The 26,687-nt window shown below is 44.6% G+C and overlaps 1 protein-coding gene across 1 annotated transcript in view; it reads right to left on the minus strand.

Annotated features, from left to right (window-relative positions):
- Positions 1-1,762: 1,762 nt before the first annotated feature.
- The window catches only part of LOC149747922 (rho GTPase-activating protein 20), a 47,387-nt gene continuing 22,462 nt past the window's right edge, over positions 1,763-26,687 (minus strand). The window contains exon 4 of the mRNA XM_089922222.1: positions 1,763-1,967. Within this exon, the coding sequence (XP_089778348.1) occupies positions 1,799-1,967 (169 nt within the window). The 3' untranslated portion in view covers positions 1,763-1,798. The remainder of the gene's footprint in view (positions 1,968-26,687) is intronic.

Raw genomic sequence — 26,687 nt, forward strand, 5'->3', positions numbered from 1 at the left:
AAATCGGACCCCTTCATGGCCGCAAAGGGAACCGTCTTCTTGGCCCCTTTTGCAGGTGTGTATCTGCTCTACACCATAAAACTGTCCTCCACACTGTGCCACTAAGTGGTTTGCCAGAACAAGTTGAAACAAGGAGGGAGGTTTGTTAGAAAGTTTCCGAAGCCACGTCCAAGCAACTGAGATCAGACACTTTGAGGGACAATTCTAATCTTATCAATCATGTCAGCAATGAAGCCCATCTTCCCTGACCCGGACTTTCCCCACTGAGAAAAAACAGTCAGCGGTTGGCATTTGTATCACGCACCTGCCAAGTGCTTGGGGTTTCATCTAAGCCGCCTCGTTTCTCAATCCTCAAAACTATGTGTGCAGCAACACCTTTCCCCTCCTCACCACTGTGTACAGCAGATACAGTTACCTCCTTACCAGGTGAGGAAACTGAGGCTGGGAAATGTGGGGGAATTTGCCCGTGGAAAATAGGCAGGAAAAGACAGATCCGGGATTCTGACGTAGGTCTCCTCGGCTTCAGACTCTAGGCCATTTTCCGAGTCCACGGAACTTCTCAGCCAGGAGAGTCTGCGTCAGCTGGACCGTCCAGACAGGGAAGGACAAGGCTGATGACATGTACCGAGAGGGTCCCACACACGAGCTCTCTCCAGGTGTCTGGAACTCCTTAGTCGGAATCTGGTTTTGGCGAAGGCGAGTACAAAGGGGGGGTGACCCTCCAACTTTACGTACCTGCTAGGCCATGAGTGCTATTCACGTGAGTCTCTAAGTCTGATGGGCGCCTGCCAGCCAGCCGAGGACACGGGTGAATTTGGGTGGCAAGGGGAGGTGAAGAAGGCGTCAGAGGAATCACCAGGAAAGAGCAGGAAGATTCAACTCACTTCATCACATATGTTTTGAGTGCTTTCATGTACCAGGCTCTGGGCTAACAGCAAGCCATGGGCTGGAGCTGCCCGCTTCCATGCAGGGTGAAGACGGAAGGACACCCAGCATGGCGTGTGGATTGTGAGGGTCAACGGGGCAAAGAAAGTAGAAGACAAAGTGGACCTTTTCTACACTACCTTCTTCTCCCACCTGGAAGGAACAAGTTCTGCCCTTTCTAAGGCTTCTGTCCCTTTGACACAACTGATATGGACAACCATTCCCAAAGCAAAGATGGAGTAATTATAATACTGCTGGTGTTCATATTATCATCCTTACAGTGCTTTTATAAACATGAGAATCCTGTGATCCATAAAGGGATCCATAGAGGATGGTGTGTCGTAAGGAAATAAACACCCCCATCAACTCTGCTGTTAGCAGAAAACTAAGGAAACTGTGCTCTGAATCGTCTTATGAAAGACTGGGATAGCAAGCAGCTTTTGTTCCTGTGCTAAACTTCCTACGTGATACTTACTCATGGGGTTACATGTTCACAAATGTGCTTTAAGGAAAAGAAATACTGTTATTTGTGTAATAAACCCTTTAGAGGGAAGTAAAACTAATGGGTAGCCTGAGTCCTAGAATTGGTAGTGAATTACCAAAAATTAGCTGTCTCTCTTCCTTTCTTATCTTTGCTCACAACCTACTTCTTACTTCTTTAAAAGCAACTAATTTGGATGAAATGCAGGTAAAAGCAAAAACAGACTCTGAGGTAGCCCTCTGCTAATAATAATGCAGACCCTCCCTTGCTGCTTCTGGAAGAGACATTTTCACATTCTGTTTTGTTGTAACAGCAGTGAGTTAATTAAAGGACAAGGGCCTTCACGAGGATCTCAGTGCTATGCAATTGCTGTACAATTGAACTTGGTGGCGCTCACGGAAACTTGGTGACACAAGGGTTAGAGGCCATCATGAAGAAGACAGGGTTTCCCCCACTGATGACGAGACCTCCGTCCTTGCCCTTCTCTTCCTCCCTGTCACAAGAGACCACCCCCAAGTCAGAGAGAGGCAGCTTCTGTTTGAATCTGTAGCTCTTGGAAGACCTGGATAAAAGGAAATGAGAATCTGGTTTGTATTCTCTGTTCATCTCCTAAGTGCTAACGTGGAGAGGCTCCAAGTTAAGCCAGCCGCCTCGTGAGACCCTGAGCAGCCCCAGTTTAGAGGCTTGGTCCTCTCGCCTTCATTTCTATCCATTGCTGTCATTTGGTTAGCGATCTATCCAGTATCCAGACAGTATTTGGAAAGAAAGAACGGGCACTAGCAAACATTTCTGGACCTGTAAGTGTGAAGCACTTGAGGACGCAGCCATAAGTGGCTCTGATGTGACACGGCACCCACTGGCACAAATGCCTTGAGATTTCCCCCAGGTCCCCAGTTCCAAGTGGAGAATGGACCTGCATTGGAGGTTTGTCACAGAAGCAGGGATACAGCACCTTTAGTAGAGCCGAGTGCATACCGTCCCCACCCAGCCCCACTTATGCAATGAAATTCTCAGTGGCCAAGTGCTTTGATAATAAAAGCAATAATAATAGATGAGGGTTTCTGTCTTCTCCATTACTTTTTGTTGAAAGCACCAAAAGTCAGCAGGACGTGTCAAAGGACATTTCCTCCTGCCTCATTTTAGGAGATTCCCAGCTTTGTTGTAGGTATAAATAAAAAGCACAGTATGGTAGATCAAATACATATACACATACAATGGAATATTACTCAGCCATAAAAAGGAATGAAATTGGGTCATTTGTAGAGACGTGGATGGATCTAGAGAGTGTCATACAGAGTGAAGTAAGAAAGAGAAAAACAAATATCGTATATTAACGCATACATGTGGAACCTAGAAAAATGGTACAGATGAACCGGTTTGCAGGGCAGAAATTGAGACACAGATGTAGAGAACAAATGTATGGACACCAAGGGGGGAAAGTGGCGGGCAGTGGTGGTGTGATGAATTGGGAGATTGGGATTGACATATATACACTAATATGTATAAAGTGGATAACTAATGAGAACCTGCTGTATAAAAAATAAATAAATAAAAGAAAAAAGCATAAGGACAGGCAGATAGTAGGCACTTAATAATGAAAAGAAAAAATTACGAAAGAATTGGAATTTAGCAGGCACTTTGAAGGATGAATAAAGCCTCATGAGTATATACGAGTGCTGAAACGTTCCTTCTTAACAAGAACAAACTTGAAAGTTTCCCTTTCAATCTTAGTGGCCACTACCGTGTACCATAACATAATTATTGTAAGGCAGGAAGAAAACAAATTCTGGACATGCAGAAAACATTCACCCTAAAAGCAAGATATTTCTTGACTTCTGAACTCTTCTCAAGCTCTTTTTTCTATGAAGATAACTTCACTTCACCACGAGGATTGCGAGCAGCAAACCGCCGTGGCTTTGGCAGGGAGTGACGAAGTTGAAAGCCAAGGTGGGGGGTGGTCCTCATCGTCCCCTGATTTAGGAGAGGAAGATCACTTTATCTTGATGAGTAGCTCTGAACTGAATAAGAATATGGAATAAATAGCGAGTCCAAAACAAGGGGCCCATAAATATCATTTAGCCTCAGCATATTTTCAAAACAATTCAACCATCCTAGAAGCACATTGGCAGCGCTAACACATAGCAGCAAACTTTGATGATAGCAGGGCATTGGGAGGATTCCTAGCTGGTGGGGAGGGAGAGGTGGAGGGCAAAAGAGAGGGTAGGGACAAGGTCATTGTAGCAATTCTCTCATTTTTCCAAAGCTCAACAAAAGGCATTGTGCTGGCCATCTGGACAAAGTCCAGTTACTCCGCAGGGCAGGCTGACCTGTCAGTCCTAAATATATATACTTGCAACAACAATTTTCTGCTTGAAATAATAAACAAGAACTATGGTTGCATTTAGTTCTCCTTTCTCACATCGCCACCGGGGTACCTCTGGTTGTTTGCACGCAGCGATTCAGGGCAGGAGGCTGGTGGCATCCTCAGTGTAGGCCCCAGTGAAGATGCTGCCATGCATTTTTCTATGGTTCTTATCATCGTGTAAATTCGTTCTCCTTTAAGATGTCACCCTCACCGTGAGATCAAAGACTGACCTTTGGGAATAAACAGACATCTAAGTCTTCCTCCTAAACCTATTTTTGTGTGTGCTGGAGCACATCAAGGACCAGACTTCACCGTAATGGCTGTCTTCTCCCCCAGCACGTTTTTGTTGTCAAGGGAGATGTGTTTTGGCATGCTCTTTGCAAGGAACACATCTCTCCCTCACTGCCTGTGGCCTGTCAAGAGCAATAAGAGACACTGGGATTTTAACTCAAACTCCAGAGACAGCCCTATCCTTCTACAATTTGAAATTTTAAAAGATACGCAGTCGATACTCAACAGTTGCTCTTCCCTCTACTGCCTCACCCCCTGCCAACACCAGCCCATGTTTTCCGATCTTCTCCATGACAGAAGCGGTCTGGATTATTTTGTGTTTGCTTGTGTCATTTTGGCTTGCCTCTAGGTGGCTATGCAAACTACAAGCCAAATATACAACATGTCCCTTTTCTACAAAGTCAGTTGACAGCAGGGCACAAGGACACTTCAACCCAGCAAGATGCTATGTTTTCTGCTCATACAAAAGAAAAAGAAAATCCAGAAATAGTCAATGTTTCTCCTCCAGGGAGATGGAGTAGGGTGGCTACGCCCCGCAAATCAGCTCCTGGACTTTTTGGACTTTGTTTTTTTGGACTTTGTTTTTATTTTTGCCAAGACAGAAGGTGAAAAGGTAAGCTGTGAAATGTGATTACAAAGTAGTGACATAGGTGTCAGAAACGACATAGGAAACTTCTTGTTTGTAGCTACACTTGCTAAATGGTCATTAAAGTAATGGAGTCAAAAGGGAGGAGCAGACGGGCCAGGGTAGGGGAAGGCACAGCATGGGGCCTTTCCCGGGGAGGCGTTCCACGTGATGTGTGATGTGGTCAAGCTCTCTGAAGTGCCCGACATCTTGCCTCACTCCAAGAGGGTTATGAAACCAAGCAGAGTTGACTCAATATGTAGTGTTGTATCTTCAACTGATAGGCAGCTCAGAGCATCAGAAGGACCACTTTCACGTACTCCTAGAAAGTACTGCACTGCTATTCTGAGGAGAAACTTTTTTATCCCCAGGAGTAGGGGGTTGTGCCACGGGGATGTCCTCTCTCTGCCGAGACAAGATGGCAACTGGATGGCTATGCTGTCTTGGGAGAGGTTGAGAAATTCAGAGAGGCCAAGGCTAACAGTCCCCCAGGCTAGGGAGCTATAATTTAAAAGGTAGATTATTTGCAAGCTCTCACTAGGTGAGGCTGATTAAACGACTTGGGGAATGCGTATGGAGCGGGGGAGAAAAATAGATGAAAGTGAACTGGATTCACCTTCCCAGTTAATGGATGTGATCGTGCTATAGTCCATTGGGTTTCATCAAATAGTGCTGCCTTAGCCAGTACTTGTGGGTCAGGAATCTCATGATTACAACTAATAACACACGTCTAGACTTTTGTTTCTTCCTGTTGCCCCAGACTTACGGGAGGGCACCTACAATTCACGTCAATTGTGACGCTAACTGGAATTAGTGCAGACTGCTCAGATGAAGGGCTCAGTCCCACAAGACTGTGCACCCCCCCCACGACTTCAGATGCCAATCACAAATCCCAGATTGTCACCTGTGCTTTAAATCAGGGTTCCAATGACCCTGTTTTATAAAGGAGGAATGCTTCCCCAGGAAACCCAGGAGTGCTTCTACTGAATTGACACTTGAGACTGCTAACCAGGGGGGACTCCACATGCCACAGAACCGAAAGGAAAAGAAGGGGACTGTGAAATCGTAGAAAATACAGATTTTGGTCTGCCTCTAGTTCCTGGCACAGAGCTCCTGAAATCTTTATAATTTCCTAAGTGATAAGAGCACTTAGGAGAATATTTTATTTAATTTTTGGTCTTCGATCCTGGCTCCTGACACAGAGTTCCTTGGAATTTTCTGGGTGATAGGAGTATCTTTTGTTCTAATGAAGCAACTTTTGCTGGACTCCTGGATAGCTTCAGGATGGGGGCTGATCACCAGAAAGACCAAGCCATAATTAGAAACATGGAACTTTCAGGCTCACCCCTCATCCTCTGAGAAGGGGAGGGAGATGGAGCTTGAGTTAATAATTGATCATGGCTATATGACGACGCCTCCACAAAAATCTCAAAAATATGGGGTTTGGATAGTTTACAGGTTGGGGACCACCACAAACTGTCAGGATGGTACACCCCAAGTCCACAGAGATAGAAGCTTCAGGGCTTGGGACTCTTCTGGGCCTCACCCTATGAACCTCTTCATCTGTATCCTTTCTCATAGCCTTTATTAGATGATAAACCAATGAATGTAAGTAAATGGTTCCCTGAGTTCTATGAGTGATAGCAAATGACTGAACCTGAGGAGGGGGGTTGTTGGAACCCTGATTTAAAGCACAGGAGACAACCTGGGATTTGCGATCGGCATCTGAAGTTGGCGGGGGCAGGCTTGTGGGACTGAGCCCTTCATCTGTGGAGTCTGCACTAATTCTGGTTAGTGTCAGAATTGCAGTGAACTGTAGGTGCCCAGCTGGTGTGGTAGAGCATTGTTTGGTGTGTGGGAAAAATGCACACATCTGATGTCAGAAATATTGTGTGGCAGGCGTGTCAGAGTTAAGGAGAAACATAGAGTCTTCCCTACCATTACCCCTGCTAGGCTGGAGCGGGGGTGGAGAGAGCTGTATCTGGAACCCAGAGTATTCTGAGTGGTCCTTTAGTACTTCCATGTCCGATGGAAAACTATAGCAACTAAAAAAAAAAAAGGAAGGGCCACTGAGGATTCAGACCCCTTTGGAACGAAGGGCTGAGTCACTGCACCATGCAGAGCATTTCAGTAAGCTGAAGCCTTGCCTGAGGACAAAGAAAGCACCCAATGAGTCGTGGAGGAAGAAAGCTATACATCTCAACCAGTTAGAGAGAGGAGGGCTGTAGGAGCTATGCATATTTTCTTACGTGTTCTTTGTGTGTGCATACGGTAACATATTTCTTCTTCTCTTTCCTCCTTCTCTTTAAGACTTTGAACAGTATGATTGGAAACCAACTTACAATTTAGTCTTTAGGTAGCATGATATTTGGGCAGGACAGTGATTGAAGTTGAGGAATAATTACCTGTCTCTTGTCTGCATCTTTTTTTTTTCCCACACCTTTATTGGAGTATAAATGCTTTACAATGTTGTGTTAGTTTCTGCTGTACAGCAAAGCGAATCACCTATATGTAGACATATATCCCCACATCCCCTCCCTCTCGAGCCTCCCTCCCAGCCTCCCTATCCCATCCCTCTTGGGAAGTTTCGTTTCTTTTGTTCCTCCCTTCCTGGCTCATGTGGAATTGATCAAATTTTCTTTTACCTCCTTATTTTCCCAACTAATTGTTTGGAAAGCATACGTTCTGTTTTTTATTATTTTAGAAGTCATCCACTAATTTTTAAAATTTAAAGTTAACATGCATAACTTGACCATATGTTTTTCTAACAAACTCTAGAGGTGATTTCGGTTTCTATTCCCTTCTTGAACAAGTCAAGAATGATTTAACTTCTGAGCTTCTCTTCCATCTTTTACGATATTGTCATCTGTTATATGGGGTCCATCCTGATTTTAGTTCTGTACACTCAATTAGCTATTATTATTATCTGTACCAGTCAGTAACTGTTTAGACTCAGCAGTGCATTTTACTGATTTCTTTGGCCACTATTGTGTTTTGGGATCTTCATCTTTCCTTTTGGGGTCAATATCCTTCTTGCTGAACTATACCTTTCAGTAATTTTTGTCAGCAAGACTCTGCAGGCACTCAACTCCTAGTCATTTTATGTCTGAAATTATCTTTACTTAGCTTTTAACTTTGAATGGCAATTTAGCTAGAATTTAGATTTCTGTGATGACAGTTGCTTTCCCCTGAGTATTTAAAAGGTATTATTCGTGGTCCCTGGCATCTCTTATTGCTTCTTAGAAACCCACTGTCGGTTTAATTATTATTCCTTTGTAGCTCGTCTGTTTTGTTCTCCTCTAAGATAAGTTCTTTCCTCTTTACCTTCGATATTCTGCAGTTTTACTACCATGTGTCTAGTGCTTCATAATACTACCCTAGATTCAATCTACTTATACAATTTGAAGACACGTTTTTCCTCCCTTCTGGAAAAATGGCAGACATTATCTCTTGAATATTGTCTCTACATCTCTCTCTTTTATCTTCTGTTTCTAGAACTCTGATTAGACACATACTAGCCTTTCTCGTTCTACCCCTGTGTCTTTTATACTTCACACTTTATCTTTCTGAACTACATCATAAGTGAGTCCCTTAGTTCTATATTCCAATTCACTAATCTTTTCTTCAACTGTATGTAACTTTCTATTAAGCCCACCTCTTGAGACTTTTGGACACCTTTTGACACTTCCATGCTTTTTATTTAATTTGTATAATTTCTGTTTGAGTTTTGGGGGAGAGGTTAATCTATATTTTCCCTCCACACTCTTTCCTTATGTTTTAAATATATTTAGACTCTCTTCAGATTGTATCGTTTTCTCCAGTTAGGTGTGAAAATATTCCTATTTATATTTGCTAACTCCTCCTTTTGGTAATTTGTTTCCTAATGTGATTTGGATTCTTTTTTTTTTTTTTTTTTTGGCGGTACGCGGGCCTCTCACTGTTGTGGCCCCTCCCGTTGCGGAGCACAGGCTCTGGACGCGCAGCGGCCATGGCTCATGGGCCCAGCCGCTCCGCAGCATGTGGGATCTTCCCAGACCGGGGCACGAACCCATGTCCCCTGCATTGGCAGGTGGACTCTCAACCACTGCGCCACCAGGGAAGCCCATGATTTGGATTCTTAATTCAGTTTTAGAATGGGCTGTTTTCCATGAGATGATATTGTTTACTGGAATCATTCCTAAGGAGCAGTTTGGTATTTTCCAGAAGCTTCTGGTAAAGCAGCTAGAGGCATCTTTAACCAGATGCCTCATCTGACATCTCATAAACCAGAATGGAGTCACATGCCTATATGTCTATTCCAGGGCCAATCAATTACAAAAAGGAAAGAATACCTTTAGATTAATCAAGTCCACCCAGTCAAACTGAGGGGGGTTCATCATCCTCTTAGAAACATGGGCTTAGTGGGAGGAGTGGATTCCTGAACAGAATCAGAGTTCTAGCAGAAAGGAAGAAATGGGATATGTACACTGAAACTGTAACACTCCAAGAGATTTCAAATTTGCAAAGACTTGCTTAAGAGCTAAGAATCCAAGGGCTTCCCTGGTGGCGCAGTGGTTGAGAGTCCTCCTGCCGATGCAGCGGACACGGGTTCGTGCCCCGGTCGGGGAAGAGCGGCTGGGCCCGTGAGCCATGGCCGCTGAGCCTGTGCGTCCGGAGCCTGGGTTCCGCAACGGGAGAGGCCACAACAGTGAGAAGCCCGCGTACCGCAAAAGAGCTAAGAATCCAGTGGAGAAATTCCTCAAGGGTTGTGGAAGGGGAAGAGAGACAAAGAACAATTAAAAACAAAAACAAACATGGTCAGGGCAAATTCTGGTGAGACTTATTTTGGTGGATTATCATTTATCACCTTCTCCAGAAATGCCTCACACTTCTGTGAAAGGCAAATTTGGTTTTTGTTGCCAGGTATGGAGTAGCTCTAACATTCCACTATGTGCTTTTCTTTTGCCTTTTTTCCTTCTATTCACAAGAGAAAAAAAAGATGGGAACAAAAGCAATTCAACAAGGAAAATGTAAATAAAATGATCTCTAAATTTCAGCTGATAAAGCAAAAATTTAGTACTAACAATAATTTTAATTAATCTGTGAGTACACTACGATCCTCTGAAGGGATCAAAGTCATCTGAAGAAGGTAAAGCTATATTCACATTACTGATGCAGGGCTGTGCTTGGCCCCTGGTCACACACATAGTAGTTAAGTAACATGATAGGGAACAGAGTGTCTGGTTCCTGGTTCTAACCCCATCACCAGGCACACAACTTTGGCATCAGCTCTCCTGTGATTTGTCAAGCAAAGCTAGGACAGCAGTAACAGAAGCAACTGGGTGGGACCAAAGCTCTATGAAGTTTTGCTAAGACTGGTCTACTTTCCTCTGTTTAATCAATTTTTGATGAGTGCCTGCTATGTGTCAGGATCTATACTAAGCGTTGACATGTTAGGGAATAAACAAAATCTCTACCTTCATTGGAGCTTATTGGAGATAAAAAGATTGTATCAGGTTTTATATATATATTTAAACCAATTTTTGAACATGATACTGTAAACTTTTAATGATCTCATAGGCACACCCTATGAAAGAATCAACCTTTCTTCAAGGTCAGTTTGCAAGGTGGGCTTCACACATACTATCTCATTTAACTCCAGCCCCGACTCGTCGAGGAGGTGTTCTCATGAGGAAACCAAGGCTGCAAGGATTTTGCTAAAATCCAAAAGGTAATACATAGGAGAGCTGAGACGGAAACCCAGGTCTTCTGACTCCAAATCACTCCTTTGCCTTTTGTACAGACTATACCATTGCCCTGAATAAACACCGCAGTTTTAATTTTAGTAACTACAGAACACCTTATACAAAGCTTACATTGAAGAGGATTCAAAGTCCCAGTTGACTTTTGAGACTTGAACTCTTTTTATTTGTTTAGCTCACTTACCCTTCCAGGTGGTACAGACAGAACAGATATAACAACTCAATTTTATCCTCACCCAACAGAACTAGGGTCATTTCTATTTGTTCAAAGAGCTTTTTGTTCAGTTGCTTTTCTAGATTTTCTAGATTAGGATTTGACAAACTTTTTCTGTAAAGGACCAGGTAGTAAATGTTTTTGACTTTGTGCCACTGCTCAACTCTGCCACTGTAGAGTGGAAGCAGCCACAGACTAGGTGTAAGTAAATGAGTGGGGCTGTGTTTCAATAAAACTTTACTTATAAAAACAGGCAGCTGAGTGGATTTGACCCCCAAGCGGTAGTTTGCTGATCCTTGTTTAGGATTAATGGTCTAGGTAAGTAATAAATATTCTAATATTTACTCCTCATAGCAGTTAGGATTGGTTTCAGCGATGAGTAACAGAGACCCCGAATAACAGTGACCTAAACAAGAAGGATGTTTCTCTCTCATAAAATGCCCAGAATGGGTCCAGTGTCCTTGAGGCTCATCACTCACCATCCCTAGAGTGTGGCCTCACTATTAGGTCTGAGATGGCAGCACCCACTCCTAGACGGTAGGATGGAGGAGAGGGGGAGGTGGGAGAAGGGCACACCGTGACTGACTCTTAAGCAAAGTTCCCCTTCTTCTTTCATGCCATTGGCCAGACTTAGTCACATGGCCACTGCTTTGGCTGCAAGAAAGTCTGGGAGATGAGATTTTTATTCTGGATGGCCATGTGCCTGACTCGACATGTTACTCCTATGAAAGAAAAGGAAAGTGGAATTGGGACAGTTCATCCTTGTCACATACCACTTATTTTATTTTGTAGCTGGATTTCATTTGTGAGACTATTTATGACATTGAATAGTGCACAACCTTATCTTGTTTGATTTAATAGGAATGCTGCTAATGTTTCATTTTAAAGCATGATTATAGATTTCTGGTAGAGATCCCTTATCACCTTAAGGACATTTTCTTCCTTTTCTTTTTAGCTTATTTTTTAATCAGGATTGAATAAACTCTGATAAGACAAGTGTGGCTATCACATCTCTTTCTGTAGTTCACAAGGATAACCTTAAGGCCATCTGAACTGAAAAGGACAGGGTTCCCCATGTATGTGAGCTGGAACTTCTTGGTCCTCCAGGGACAGCTGGCCATGCTGTCAGCGAATCCACCCTAGTGATTCCCCCCAGGGGAAGCCAAAGGTGCCTTTAAATGGAATCACGTCTGTGGGTCTCTGCAAACAGCCCCTGTTCTGTCAGACTTGTTCGAGGCTGGGGTATGACGATGATTTATATCCTCCTGTGTGATTAACTAGCCTGCTGGCGCCACTGGGATCCTGTCTGTATAGGCTCCTCTCAGAAGATGTTGGGAGAATTTACTGCTTGTGTAAGCATGAAACCTGACTCCATGCTCCTAGTTGAAATCAGAGTCTCCTGGTCCCTGTGCTTAAGGACTGCCAAGTTCCCAGTGGAGAGTCTTTGGGAAATCACCTTTGGGAATGGCCCCTTCCTCTCTGACTTAGCCAACTTTCCCTGCCTCTAGATTTGACCTGGACCCATTTCACCTGCCTTCTCCTCCCGACTTTGAAGAGATCTGGATTTGTTTTTTTCTGGACTGAGAGTACCTACTTGTCCCTTCCTAAAAGAAGTGCTGCCCTTGGTCTGGTCTTGATGCAGGCCCTTCCTGGGTGAGGGAGTCCTGTGTCTGGGACTCCAGACCAGCTCTGTCCTCTGGGCTGCTCACATGCAGGTGAAATGTCCCCTCTGCTCCTAGACTGCATTAAAGCACAGGTCACCATCAGCCCAGGCTTCACAAGCCACCCCACACGCGTATCCACCACGTCTCTTCCCCCTTAACGTGATGCCCTGCAACGCTCGTGATGGAGCCTTTCCCATGAGCCTGCGTCCTGGGATGAAGGCGCTGGGGCTGAGTAGCAGCTGACACACGGTGGACTTGCAGCAGGAGCGAGAACTCAACTTTTGTGGTCCCGAGCCATTGAGATTTTTGTTTTTTTGGGTTTTTTTTGCGGTACGTGGGCCTCTCACTGTTGTGGCCTCTCCCGTTGCGAAGCACAGGCTCCGGACGCGCAGGCTCAGCGGCCATGGCTCACGGGCCCAGCCGCTCCGCGGCCTGTGGGATCTTCCCGGACGGGGGAATGAACCCGCGTCCGATGCAGGCGGACTCTCAACCACTGCGCCACCAGGGAAGCCCTAGAACGCTTTTTGAAGCTCTTCAAAATAGGATAATGACAATAGCTTCTTAAAAGATGTCGTTGTTGGGGGAAATGATGCTGCCACGGGGACTCTTTTCCTCAAAGGTAATTGCACACCAGATTCCTGGGTTCAGAAGCGAAGGGAGCCGTGCTGGCGGAAACGGGAAACGTGTTGGCCTCCAGCTAATGCTCCTGCCAGTGCCTCAGGGGACCCGTCAGGCTGGGGCCTGTGGGTTCTGCTGCCTCTGAGCTTTGAAGGAAGTGGCCCCTGAGTAACAGCTGCAGGGCCCGCTCTGCAGCAAGTGGGAGGACAGGAAAAGTCAAACCACAGAGTGGGCTTCTCAGCGGTGGGTGCCCAGGCCTCTGTCCTTTCACTCGAGGGGCCTTGGGAAGCCCGGGGGAGGAAGGGAAGGCTGGGCGTTAACCTGAAGGTCTCGTCATGGTTTCTGTGGGAAACCACGGGTTTTCCAGACCTTCAGAACCCAGAGCCCGTCCCACGTGGCTGCTCACCCTCCGGGCCGAATGCAGGTCTCTACCATTGGCCTGTTTCACTGGGGAAGTGGACATCTGACCCCTTCCCATTGAAAAGGGAAAGCACTTCTTAAGTGGGATTTTGATTTGCGGGAGATTAAGGAAAAACAACGAAATAAAACTAGAGCTGCATGGATCCAGGCACTTTTTCCCACCGCGCCTGGCTCTGTGATAGACGTTTTCCCCGCATTCTCTCTCCGAACCTGCCCACCACACTATGCGGGGGTCCTGTTACTCCCCACATTCTGCAGAGGAAAAACGGGAGCTTCCCGTGGCAGAATGAGGCTGAATTCAGGTCCAGCTTCTGCCCTTGACCATGGCGCTGCCCTGTGCCGCCATTTTGAAATATTCCGGCTGAACAGAGATTTCGTGGCAACGAAATACTCCTACTAGGTCAGCACTTCTCCCTGTATCCAGGGAGGTTTTGTCGAGCTCCTGCTTTGTGGGGTCCAGGATGACTAAGGCTCACCCCGTCCAGGAGGTGCCTGTGATCTAGTGCAATTATGGGAAGACAGGGAACTCCTGGTGGAAGAGACAGCAAGGATAAAGGCCCAGAAACGGGAGTCGCAGGGTGTTTTGGAAACTGTAAGTATCCCATGCACAAACGGGGTCGGGGGTGGGCAGGACATGCTCATCAGACCAGAGAGGAGAGTGCTCTCAATGCCACACGAAGGTGGTGGGCTTCCTGCAGGAGGCGTGTGGTGTGATTGACGGGTTCATCGAGCTGCTGTCTGACGCTGAGGATTGCAAGGGACGGGAGGGGGTGGGGTGCGGAGGCTTGCTGGGATCAGGGTGTGAAAACAAGGGTCTGGAAGATGAGATGCGGTTGGGCCGGCAGGGAGACCAGGCGGGGGTTAGTTTCAGGGTTTTGAGCACTGAATAGATTTGGGGGGAAAGAAGGGAAGGAGGACATTTTGGCTGCTGCCTGAGCCACACGGTTCAGTCCCTCCCTAAACAGGACCCTCTGTCTTGACCTTGTGTGTACATATCCCCTAGATGAGTTTTCGGGAGAGGCGTGATCTAAGTGGAGGATGAAGGGTTTCGTGTTCCTCTATTATTTCATTTGCTCGTTTCTATTATTTGTCTCTCTGGTTTAACTTTGCAAGCAGAGCTCGCCCTGGTGAAAACTGTGGTGGAGGAAGTCCGAAGTCGTTGGGGAGACAGTGGGATTCAACCGGCAAAGACGGCATCACCCTCCTTTTCGTCTTTCCCCTATTCCCGGCCTTGCTCCGGGTCTTCCCTGGGTTATACAGTGCAGCATCCTGGGCTTGTAGTTTGGCAGAAAATAAAAAGATTTGGCACTTAGTAAAAAATAAACAGAGACCTGCAATGAGGAAATATTAACCCAGGACAACTCAAAGATAAAATCTCTTCTAGGACCTTTGAATCACCAAGAATTCAGTGATGTTATTAGAGAACACATGGGCTCTAAAATGAGAAGGGGGGAAGGCAAACTTAGATAACCTCTTTAGATTCCCTTGGTAAAACTGGGTTACAGCCTCCTGTGACCAGCTGTTTATAATTTTTCCTTAGATTTTGCTTTGCAGTTTTTTCACTAGTATATCAAGAAAGCCTATTCTAAATTAACTAATGACACATCTGGATCCAGACCTATGAGGCCCCCATGTCGCAGTCCAAAGCACAGGCTCGGGAGTGGGGCAAGCCCCAGTTCAAATCCCGACTTCACTGCTTACCTGTGCTGTGATTCTGGGCAAGGAAGTCACCCAAGTATTGGGTACCCCATCTTCAAAATGAGAATAAACATACCAGCGATGGGTTGCTATGTGGATCAAATTATGTAAATAATAGAAAAATGTTAACACAGTGCCTGGTACAGAATCAGAACAGAATGTTAGCTCTTATTGTGTCAATCGATCCACAGTGGCCAAACTCATGGACAGTGGTGTCTGGGCACTGGAAGGCATGTAGAAGGTTTCATGGCCCAGCAGAGATTTCTCTCTGGAGAAGGAGTTTCTTTGTTTTAGTTCCTCTCTGGAGGCAGAGGTGGGCAGCGAGTGCTCACTGCATCAGTGAAGCAGAGATTGGACTGAGGTCAATGCAGCACAGACCTGGACACCTGGCAGGGTCCATCCAGGTCATAGTTTACCAGTACTCACGAGAGACACCAAGCCTGTAAGGCACGTAAAGTAACCTGTACCTACCCCTTCCCCACCTCTGCTCCCACTCCATCTCAACTCTGGGCCTGTCCCACGCTGTGCACCGCAGGAGGTGGTCCCTTGTTGATGCCAGGCTATGTAACTGCCCACATCCGCCAGTGGGAAGGTGGCCTGGCCGGGGACTGGTCATGGGGGATTCCCCTCTGCACCCAGGGCTATGGGGCTCGTACACTGAGAAAGGAAGAGCCCCTCCTCCCTCTCTCCTTGCTTGAAGAGTTAGTCTAATAATCTCCATCAAAAGGAAGAAATAGTCTCAAGGGTCTGTCTTTCTTTCTTTTTAAAAACATAACCCTCATTCCTCATTACTGTTGCCAGAGACTCAAGAAAGAGAGAGGGAGACAGGGGGGCAGCCCTCAGCGCTGACACAGCCCTGGGGCCCTTGCCTAGTCCACACTCTGGGATTGGGGCGTCCACCCTCCAATCAGCTTTCCCTCATCCTTACATTCAGAAGTTCCTGTAAAAAATAGATCTGGAACAAGGGAATCCATGACTTAAAAAACAAACACCCCCCCCCAAAACCAAAAAACCTTACAGGAATTCAAAGTACTTAAACCCTCCACAGACTACTCTAAAAATTCATTCCATTTTTATTTTTAAATCAATATTTAAGGAAGATAACTAATAACTGTTGAGCACCAAGGATTTGGCGTATTAACATTACAGCTTTAGTAAGAGTCTACAAGGGCGCTTGATTAGGTCATCTTGCAGGTCAGGGAACATGTGCCCAGGAGGACAGAGCCCAGAAATGACCTGAGAAGGATTGAAACTGACTGTCTCCAAAGCTCACACTCACTTCAGAACCCCGCGCTACCTACCGCCAAACCTAACAGCCTCACCCAAGGGAGACAATCCAGCACTGCTTGGTCAGCCCTCATCTCCCGAGAAAAGAGGATAGGAGAAAGCGAATTACGTTGGATGATGACCTCCTAGCACCAGACTGGAAGGTGACAGGGCTCCTGTGGGCGTCGGCAGCCCGAAGAACGCCACTGCAAAGTGGTAGAAAAGAAAATATTCTATTTTTACTGTACCAGTTGTATGCTTTACAAAAAGGGTTTTGATATTCCAGTTACCACTGAAAACAAAACTTTTAAAGGATAGGATTTTTAGTAAAGTGGATTTATCGTAACTAGTGTGGTTTAGCAAAATTTTATGTCTGTGAAAATGATAAAATTGGAATCTACTGGTAGCAAATTTATGCATATGTATCTCCATCTGGCATTACAGCCTGTGATGATGCAGAACACTGCTAGGCAACTTGCAGAAATGTAAGCTTAGTGCCTAGTGGAGAATTGCACATTCAGCTTGCAGAATCATATCACAGTGCAGGCCCCCTGTTAGCTCTGCCACAGGGCCAAGGTTTCTAAGTGTGTCTGAACATCACTCGAAGTGTCGCCAGTTCCTCTTCCACCTCCGCTTTGTTCCTGCAGTAACGGGATATGTTAATATGTTTCCTTTTCCACAATGCCACCCTCCGAAGCCATCTGTTCTAATTTCTATGGTTTTGTATCTTCATCAGGTAGATGGTAGAGCCTGTCTTCTTTCTTTTTCTTGACAAACTTGTCTTGGCTGTTTTTGCACATTTAAGAATTTGTGTGTGTGTGTGTGGTACGCGGGCCTCTCACTGTTGTGGCCTCTCCCGTTGCGGAGCACAGGCTCCGGACGCGCAGGCTCAGCGGCCATGGCTCACGGGCCCAGCCGCTCCGCGGCATGTGGGATCTTCCCGGACCGGGGCATGAACCCGTGTCCCCTGCATGGGCAGGCGGACTCTCAACCACTGCGCCACCAGGGAAGCCCCGCACATTTAAGAATTTAAGAACCAGTTCTACTAAAAAAATTTCTGGGAATTTTTGATTAGTAAAACAATTATACAGTAATTTGGGGGAGAAATGATAGCTTCACTATTGAATCTTTCCATCAGTAAATATGGTACAACCCTCCACTATTCAAGTCTTTGTTTATTTCAAATTGCAGACAATTTGAAATGACAGAAAAATATAAAGAAAATAAACTTTTGGATAACTAGTGGAATTTTAGAAGGATCTTGGGAGTAATTTCTCTATTTGGGGGTTGCCAATTAGAGAAGTTAATTGCCAATTTAATCAAAACTTTCCTATAAGGATCTTGAGTATTTTTCTTTTCTTTTCTTTTTTAAATAGGAAAGCATTATCATGTGTTTATTCTTTATTGACACATACAATTTCATTATTTTAACTATTTTTAGAAACTATTAACTAATTAATCCCTGTACAAAGTTTTAATCAACACATCCCTCTTTCTTCCAAGCTCAGATTCATTTCAGTTAACAAACTTTAGAGTATTTGTTGTTTTAATGCAGCTAACACCTTTGATTTTTTAAAAATGTTTATTTATTTATTTTCTTATTAGTCATCCATTTTACACACATCAGTGTATACATGTCAATCCCAATCTCCCAGTTCATCCCCCCCGCTGCCCCCGCCACTTTCCCCCCTTGGCGCCCATACGTTTGTTCTCCACGTCTGTGTCTCAGTTTCTGCTCTGCTCTGCTTTATTCCTCTATTTTAATGATTTTGTTTTGCTATTGCAAACTAGATAGCTTCTTATTTTTATTTTCACATTTAAAAACTTCTGTTTATTTCCAACTTTTAAATTTCTTTTTACTTTTTCTACTCATTTGGATGAAAATTTTGCTTTTCTGTATCTTTGAGTTAAACGATTGATTGATGTCTTATGACTGTTATTTTCTAATAATTGCACTTAAGATGTAAAATAGTATATAACATGGGCTAGTTTTAAATTCTGTATCTAATAGTGAAACAAGAAATCCCATTTTAAAATAGTAAATTTATTTTAATAATATGTTGGAAGTATTACTGCAGTTATATTTAAAGATTTTGAAAACAAAGACAAAACGTGTACATGCAATTATCTGCAGCTGAACAGAAATTAAGACAGACGTTTCACAATGAACCAGGGTGGTATATACCAATTGTGCAACGACATCCGTTGTGAGAATCCCTTTTGTTTCTATGAAAGCACTAGTGTTGCATCACCTACATATTAAGTAATTACAACTTGATCTATTTTGGGGTTGAAACAAGATTGTCATTTCTCCTTTGATGGTATTTTCTTTGAACTATTGTTTCACAATCCATTAGGCTATCATGATTTGATTTCATCAGAAATAAGAAACCAAATAGATTGTATTTCACTGAAATTTTAAGAAATACTGCCCAAATTGGAACCATTTTGCTATAATAGAATATCAAAATGTTAATTTTTAAATGTAAAAAACTCTTCTCTTTATATTCATCTTGTTTTTGTTATAAGCACTTAACGTAGTTATTAAACGTTAAAAAATAAGCTATATTGAATTTCTTACTTTTTTACCCATCGTACACAATAATTGGTTACAAGAGTAGAAAATAGTTTTTGAAATAACTGAAATTTATTCCTGTCTTAGACATGAGAACTGGGTAGATTTTTAGGTTCTGATCAAAATTCTCAAACCTTAAATTCAATATTTGGAAAGGCAAAAAATTTTGGAATTCCATGAATTAAAAATATGTATACTTAGAAATACATTTAAACATATTCAAAGTACAACAGAAAAACTTCTCATGAACCAATTCTCCAACCCTGGGAAGATATTACAGTTATATATTTAAACTTTATTTACCTATCCAGCTATTTATTTATTTATAAAGTTGTGCTTTTGTTTGACTCATTACATACAATTTGAAGTGACATAATTATAAAGAGATTCAACTTTTGGTTAACTACTAGAATTCTGAAAAGATTTTTGGAGTAGCTTCCTTATTTGGGCGTATAAACTTGCCAATTTCTGATTCCATGCCTGGCCAAGAGGAGACGCCCTCTACAAGCCTGTCGTTAAGTGATCTGCACAGGCACAAGATCGGCGTGGGCAGGAGTTCTCTTAGGCTGATCCTAGCCTCCTCCTTCCCCTGACCTTTTCCCACTCTGTGTCTGACCTTTAATGAGTTTTTCCTGGCCCACAGGAGCTCCCGCCCAGTCCGCATTGAGCTGTCCTGCATAACAGTTTGGGCTCTGGGGCCCGTCTGCTTGCGTTTAAATGTCAGCATCTCCACTTAGCATTAGCGGGACACTGGGCAAGTCTTCTACCCTCTCCTGATGTCCTCATCTCTAAGGTGACTGTAAGAATAGCACCCGTGCTGGATTTAGTTACTGGCCCCAATCCTCATGCTCCTATAGTAGTATTACACATCCACACTCCTGACATGGCCTCCTGGTGGGCAGAGTGTCTGTCCCTAACCCTTGACTTTGGACTTGGCCACTGGACCTGTTTGTTAGTGTACACGAGGCAAGCAAAGGCCTGAAGCATGCTTGTGAGGTTGGATGTGCCCCCTTGCACCTCTGTATCACCCTTAGAAGCACAAACCCTGAGTGTCCCAGAAGAACAAGAGACACTGGGGAACGCATGAACTTAACCTGTGGTGGGCACCCAGGCCCAGCTGAGCCCAGCTGCATCAGTCAGATGCTAGATGACCTACAGCTGTATGAGCAAGAAGTAAATGCTTGTTTTTGTAAGCTACTGTATTTTGAGATGATCTGTTCTGTGTCATTTTTGTGACATTAGCTGACTAGTATAGTACCTGATGTATAGGGTGATTGTAAAGATAAAATTAGGTATTGTATGTAAGGGCTTCAGCGTTCATCACACAGAGGTGCTCGCGAGTGTTGGGTTTGGGTTCTGTTTCCAACCCTCTGTGTCACGCCCTGGCTCCCTCAATCAGTGGGCTGATTTTTTCAGTTTGGGACTCTCTTGTGAAAGGCACCCAGATGCCTTGTAGTGGTCACGAACCCAGGCCGATTCCTCACATAGAGCCCCACAGTCAGAGATGGAGACTATATCGTAGAATCCTCTGTGGCAACAATCATTTCAGAGTTTCTGATAGTTAAAATGACAACGCTACTCATATCAGAAACACTTAGAAAGATTTTATACTTAATTTTCCTTTCGGCCATCTTTTCCCTCACCAGTGTTCACCTGAACAGTCAGGATAATCTCCTCTTCCTGTGGATGGAGATCCCTTTTTCAATGAAGCAAGGATCCCAAGAAAAAAAAAGATCTAAGACCAAGTAAGTAAAATGAAACCTTAACGTCAGCTTTCCATTTCCTAAAAGGGCCAAAAATGAGCCAGAGTTTATTTTTCAACAAGGCTAATAATTCACCTAAGTCAGCTTTCACCTGACAAATGGTCACTGTGAGGTAGTATTCTAGCTCTGTGACTTGAGCAGGTCTGAAGGTGCAGTCATGGGCCACACACATTCACAGAGCTGGGGTAGGCGACTGAACATATCAAGATGTGCAAAGTGATTAAAAATGGCGCCTGGGCCATAGTAAGGGCAAGTAATGATAGATGATAGTTAAATTTCTACTTAGCACAGGCTAAGTGGAGATGCCATGGGGGGAGGGGGGATCATCCCTTCAGAAGTAGCCAGTAGGGAAGGTGAGAGCAGGGGCAGCCATGGGAGTTGGGGAACAAGCCGTAACTAGAGCCTTTATATATTTTATTAAATGAAAAGAGTTTCATGAATAATTATGAATAAACCCAAATCCTGGGGTGTCCTTTCTATTTTATCTATTTGGATCGCATTGAAGATGCTCTTTTTGCCAGTTGGTCAAATTATTTTGTTTCAACAACAAGAAGAGCCTATCAATTCGGTAGCATTGTAATAGTCACAATTTTTCAAGATCCCTAATTCATAACGTGAGCTTGGATTCAAGCTGTACTCAAACTTTTGTGTAACTGTGACTACATCAAATAACGATTGAGAAGAGTTAAAATTTACTGAACTAATTGCATTTGTGATTTTTAAAATCTTACTCCAATTTGGTATGTTATTTCATGTTATATTTATGCTAACACTAGTTAATCTTTTACTTAGCTCTTTAATAACTTTTAATAGAAAAATATTTTGAATGAAAAGGATGCTGATATATGTCTCACAGTAAATCACTAATTAGATGATCTCCCCTGGTTACCAATGATCTATTTCTGGACCCAATTCCCATATCTCAGAGTCCATATTATTTATGTGTAGGATGTCCACATAATTCATTGTCAAAATGGGCTGCTTTTAAGAGTGAAAGGGGGGGCTTCCCTGGTGGCGCAGTGGTTGAGAGTCAGCCTGCCGATGCAGGGGACACGGCTTCGTGCCCCGGTCCGGGAAGATCCCACATGCTGCGGAGCAGCTGGGCCCGTGAGCCATGGCCACTGAGCCTGCGCGTCCGGAGCCTGTGCTCCGCAATGGGAGAGGCCACAACAGTGAGAGGCCCGCGTATCGCAAAAAAAAAAAAAAAAAGAGTGAAAGGAGGGTATTACTAGTAATATCACCAGGACAAAACCAGGAGTGAGCTGGGCCTGGGCCACAAGGATAATGGCTACCCCACTACGGCCGCATTTGACAGAGTTGTGGCCACTCTCTCCTCCTTGATGCATTTCCTCCCTTTTGCATTTTCTTCACTTAGTTCCAAAATGCCACACTTTTGGATTTCTTCCGATTTCACAAGTCTCTCATTCTTGACATCCGTGGATTGTCCTTCATCTTCTCCCCAACCTTTTAATGTTGATACGTCCTGGGGCTCAGTCCTTGGTCCCCTTTTCTCTTTTTCTGGTGATCTTATCCAATCTCACGCCGTTAACTATAATCTGTATGTCGATGTGATGGCTTCAAAAACATAACCAGTAAATAACTCCTTTTGTATACCTTTCCTCAGGAGGTGAAGCTTAATTTCACTCCCTTTGAGTGGGACCTGAACTTCCTGACTGGCTTCTACTGAATAGATCATGGTAGAAGTAATCAAATGTCATGTCTGAGATTAGATCACGAAAAGCCTGTGGCTTCCATTTGGGGTAATCCCTCACTCCCCTGGATCACTCCTCTGGAGGTGAGACAGATGTCAGGTTCTGAGCACCCTTCTTTCTGCCGCTGCTTCCTCCCCGACCCTAGGCTATTTTCAGCAAAGCAGCGGGTGTGATCCTTTTTAACCTTTAGTGAGATCATATTACTGCTCTGCTACAATCCCTTCAACGGCTCCCATCTCACTCAGCAAAGGAGGAAAAGCCAGGTCCTCCCTCCTATGAGCCCACAGGCCCTGTCTGATCTGGTACCTGTTACCTGCCGGCAGCATCTCCCAACTTCCCACCTTCGCTCTTTCTGTTCCTGCCCCGCTGGCCGCCTTGCTGTCCTTCAACACGCCAGGCGCACGCCAGCCTCCAGGCCTTTGCTCTCGCTGTTTTCTATGCCAGGAATGCTCTCCCTCCCCCGATACCCACTTGGCTATAACTCTTTCATTTCCTTCAGGTTTGCTCAAAACTCTCTTTTGCAATGAGGACTGTATTGACCATTCTATTCACTATTGCCACTGCCCCTCCTTCGCTATGAGTTGCCAACTCCTTTTACCCAATTCCGTATTCCCCCCATGGCGCATACCACTTTCCAACGTACTAGATCATTTATTATGTTTCTCATCTATTTTTTATCTCCCCTTGCCAGAATATAAGCTCCATAAGAGCAGGACTTTTTGAGTTTTATCCCAAGTGCCTCGAATAGTGCCTAATATACAGAGATGCTCAGCAAAGAATGTGTTGATTAAACTAATGAAGGGTTACATGACTAGCACCATCATCTGGTGGCAGATACATCGAGGCCAAGAATCCAAGAAATGCTCATGTTCACAGCTATTACACACCAGACCAAATGGCAAATATGTTTATACATCTCCATTAGTCTGCTTACTTGCTGAACTTGGGCCTTTGTGGTTTCTTTCACAGCAACAGAGCAGTGAAGGGTGCAGGCTCTGAAACCCAAGTGCCTGGGTCCTGGGCCCAGCTCCACCACCCGCGGGATTGGTGACCTTGGGAAACCGCACAGCTTCCGTGCCTGGTTGCCTATCTATCGAACAGAAAAGTAACCTTCGAATGTTGAAGCGTCCTAGGGCTCAGTCCTCAGTCCCTTCTCTTTTTTCTTGACGCTCACTATTTTAGTGATCTTACTGAGTCTCATGGCTTTAAACCTAATACGTATGTCGATATGACGGTTTTAAAAACATGTTCGTGAATCCTTTGGCATATCTTCCCCTAAAAGGTGAAGTTTAATTTTTTCCCCTATCGAGTGCCGGCTGGACTTGTTGCCTTGCTTCTAAGAACAGCCTATGGCACAAGTGATAGGATGTCATTTCCCACCTGATAGGAATTTTTCGAGAACGAAGTGAGTTACTAGAAGTGAAGGATTTAGCACCGTGGCTGGCAAAAGTAAGCACGTATTGTTATGTTTGCAATATTCAGCAGGTTTGCTCCTAAAACTTCTCTTTCCAAATGGGCTGCTTTGGATAAGTCTTGATGAAGAAATGTTCCCAAGGTGTGGGTAATAAATAGGTTTCTGTTACTCTAGTCAGTAGGAATCGGCAATCTAAATTCTTCCAAATCCTGTTGTCTGATAGTGTGGCCTTTGTAAGATGAGTGCCAGGACTGGTTATGTCAACTTGTGACTGAGAGCACATAGTGAAATCTACACTGAATTCACATTTCAGCGCAAAACGATTAAAGCTATTTATTGAAATTCACAGAAAATGTGAGAAATGCACTTACATAACTTTTATTTAAAAAAAATAATGTTGAGGCTGTGTCTATTTTATTCTAAAGTGTGATATTTGGAAAAGAAATAAGACCTTTTGCAGAGCAAAATAAATGTTGTTAAATACCGGTAAATGTTGCTAAATACGTCAAGTAAAGGCCTTAAGCTTGTAAGTTCCTTAAATACGTTAATACACTGATGTTAATGTTAAAATACATGAACTCCATAAGAGGGGGGCAGCCTGAGCCAGCCGCATGAATATGTGGCCTGTGCTGTCACACACGTCCCCATGCTCAGAAGGCCCCTGCGCTAGGTTTCATTTTCTGCTCTTTGTACAAGACACCCCATATTTTCATTTCACCCAGGGCTCTGCAGCCAGTCCTGGTGGTGGTTATTATCAACCGTGAACTGCTACTGCCTCAAGGGTAAAAGGATATTTCAAAACCATCCAGGCATGTTTTGAAATACACTTAACTTCTTTGTGTCTCACACTATTTATAGTAAAATGCAATGGAAAACATTTTCCTTTGGCTGTGGAGGCAAAGGTTGTGTTCTTGTCAATAGGTTGCTGAGACTATCATAGATTTTCACTCACTGTTGCTGATCACACAAATAACCAGGCAGCTCATGGTTCTACAAGGCTTTAAAAATTAGATATCAAATCCTGTAAAAATACAGCAAAATTTCTTTAAAATAGTTCATTATGCATAGTTGAATATGATACCAAGTACATCCTAAAGACATATAGAATATTCTACTCTAAATTAGATAAATTGAATATACTTACAAACACATAGGAGTTTCACTCTTTGAATTAAAACACACACACACACAGAGAAACTAAATTCAAGAGTTAGTCATCATTCCTTCCCTTTTGTCCATCACAGCTGATGGATTTTTTTTTTCGATACGCGGGCCTCTCACAGTTGTGGCCTCTTCCGCTGCGGAGCACAGGCTCCGGACGCGCAGGCTCAGCGGCCATGGCTCACAGGCCCAGCCGCTCCGTGGCATGTGGGATCCTCGCGGACCGGGGCACGAACCCGTGTCCTCTGCATCGGCAGGCGGACTCTCAACCACTGCGCCACCAGGGAAGCCCACAGCTGATGGATTTTAACCTTTCTTACCACATTATAAAGAGCCTGAGAGCTTGGACTCAAACACTACCAGACACAGCAGAATGCCTCGGGCAGAGCAGACCCTCGGCAATGCCAGTAGCAATTAGCTAATGAATTATTAACAATTAACTTTCAGGCTAGTGAGGGCCACTGAGATTTCTTCTCTTTTCTTCTCTCTTTGGGCCAAAGGTGGGGCCTCAGAATCCTTCCTGGAAAAAGCACTTCAGAAAGTGACTCCTCTTCACAGCGAATGCTTAACATGTGTGCCAGGCCATCCTAAGCCCTGTGCACGTCTCCACTCTTGTCATCCTCACCCCAAGCCACTCTATGAGGTAGGTACTATTCTTATCCCCATTTTATAGACGAGGAAACCGAGGCATATAGAGCAGTGCAGTTCGAGTGTAGGCTTTGATTGAGCACTGAGCCGCGTCCCTAAGCCTGGGTTAGAGCTGGCCACAGGAAGAGGGGTACAGCCTCCCAGGTGGCAGGAGTGTGGACAGAAGCACGGGGTCCATTAGAGGGGATGAAGGTGGGTCAGAGGGCTGGGCCATGGGAGTGTGTGGACGTGTAACACACCTACTTAGAGAGTGTTGTCACCCTGACTCTCCTTTGGGAAGAGGAAGAGGGTTCCTGTATTATCCTTTCTAAGCAGTACGTGAAGGCTCAGTCCCGGGCCCTGCTGGAGCCCTGCAGCCGGGGAGGCCACGTGGCTGGGTCTGGCGAGGTCTCTGGGATGCCACCACCTGGTGCCTGCAGCCGACCCACAGTGCCCCCTTGGTGTGTGGCGGAGCCCTTGTGGCAGACTGTCCCTTTCAACAGATGCCCCAACACCCCATGTTCATCTTCGGGTTTCATTCCAGACTGCGGGCGAGCACGAGCCTTTTGAGGAAGGATTCAGGGTGTTTGGTTGAATGAAAGCGAGGGATGATTCAGCACCGCCTGCAGAGCGCTCTGTGCAGACCAGGCAGGAAGGGGCCAGTTCACAGTCTCGGGATGTGCTGAGCAGGATTTCCCCAGCTGCTGTTTGTGTCTTGGGGGATTTCTCAGGGCTCTGAAAACAACACATCCCTGGCGGGGAGGAATATGGGGGGAGGATGCCAGATGTGTTTTGAATTCTTTGAAATCTCTAAGCGTCTAAAAGAGCTAATCACGGTGGGTAGGTGTGAGAAGCTTTTTAAAACGGGGCATGTTTTCCCCCAAAGCTTAAAATAGAACTTTTCAAGGAAATTAAATGAAAGTATAAAAAAATTTGTCAATGCTCTTCTTCCTATAAAACAGAAGTACAATGCCCTCACGCCCCCCCGCCATTCCTCTTCCACGCAAAAGAGGGCCTTTCCGTCCACTGCTGTGGCGACTACCCCGTGTCTTTCCTTCAATCTTTTCTATGGCTCTGGCCTGCACTTTGCATGAAGACCCTGCTGCTGACCATGGACTTCAGAACTTT

This window comes from Delphinapterus leucas, chromosome 12, assembly GCF_059928025.1.
Source record: "Delphinapterus leucas isolate spDelLeu-1000000601 "Yukka" chromosome 12, BTC_Dleu_Yukka2, whole genome shotgun sequence".
NCBI classification, from domain to species: Eukaryota; Metazoa; Chordata; class Mammalia; order Artiodactyla; family Monodontidae; genus Delphinapterus; species Delphinapterus leucas.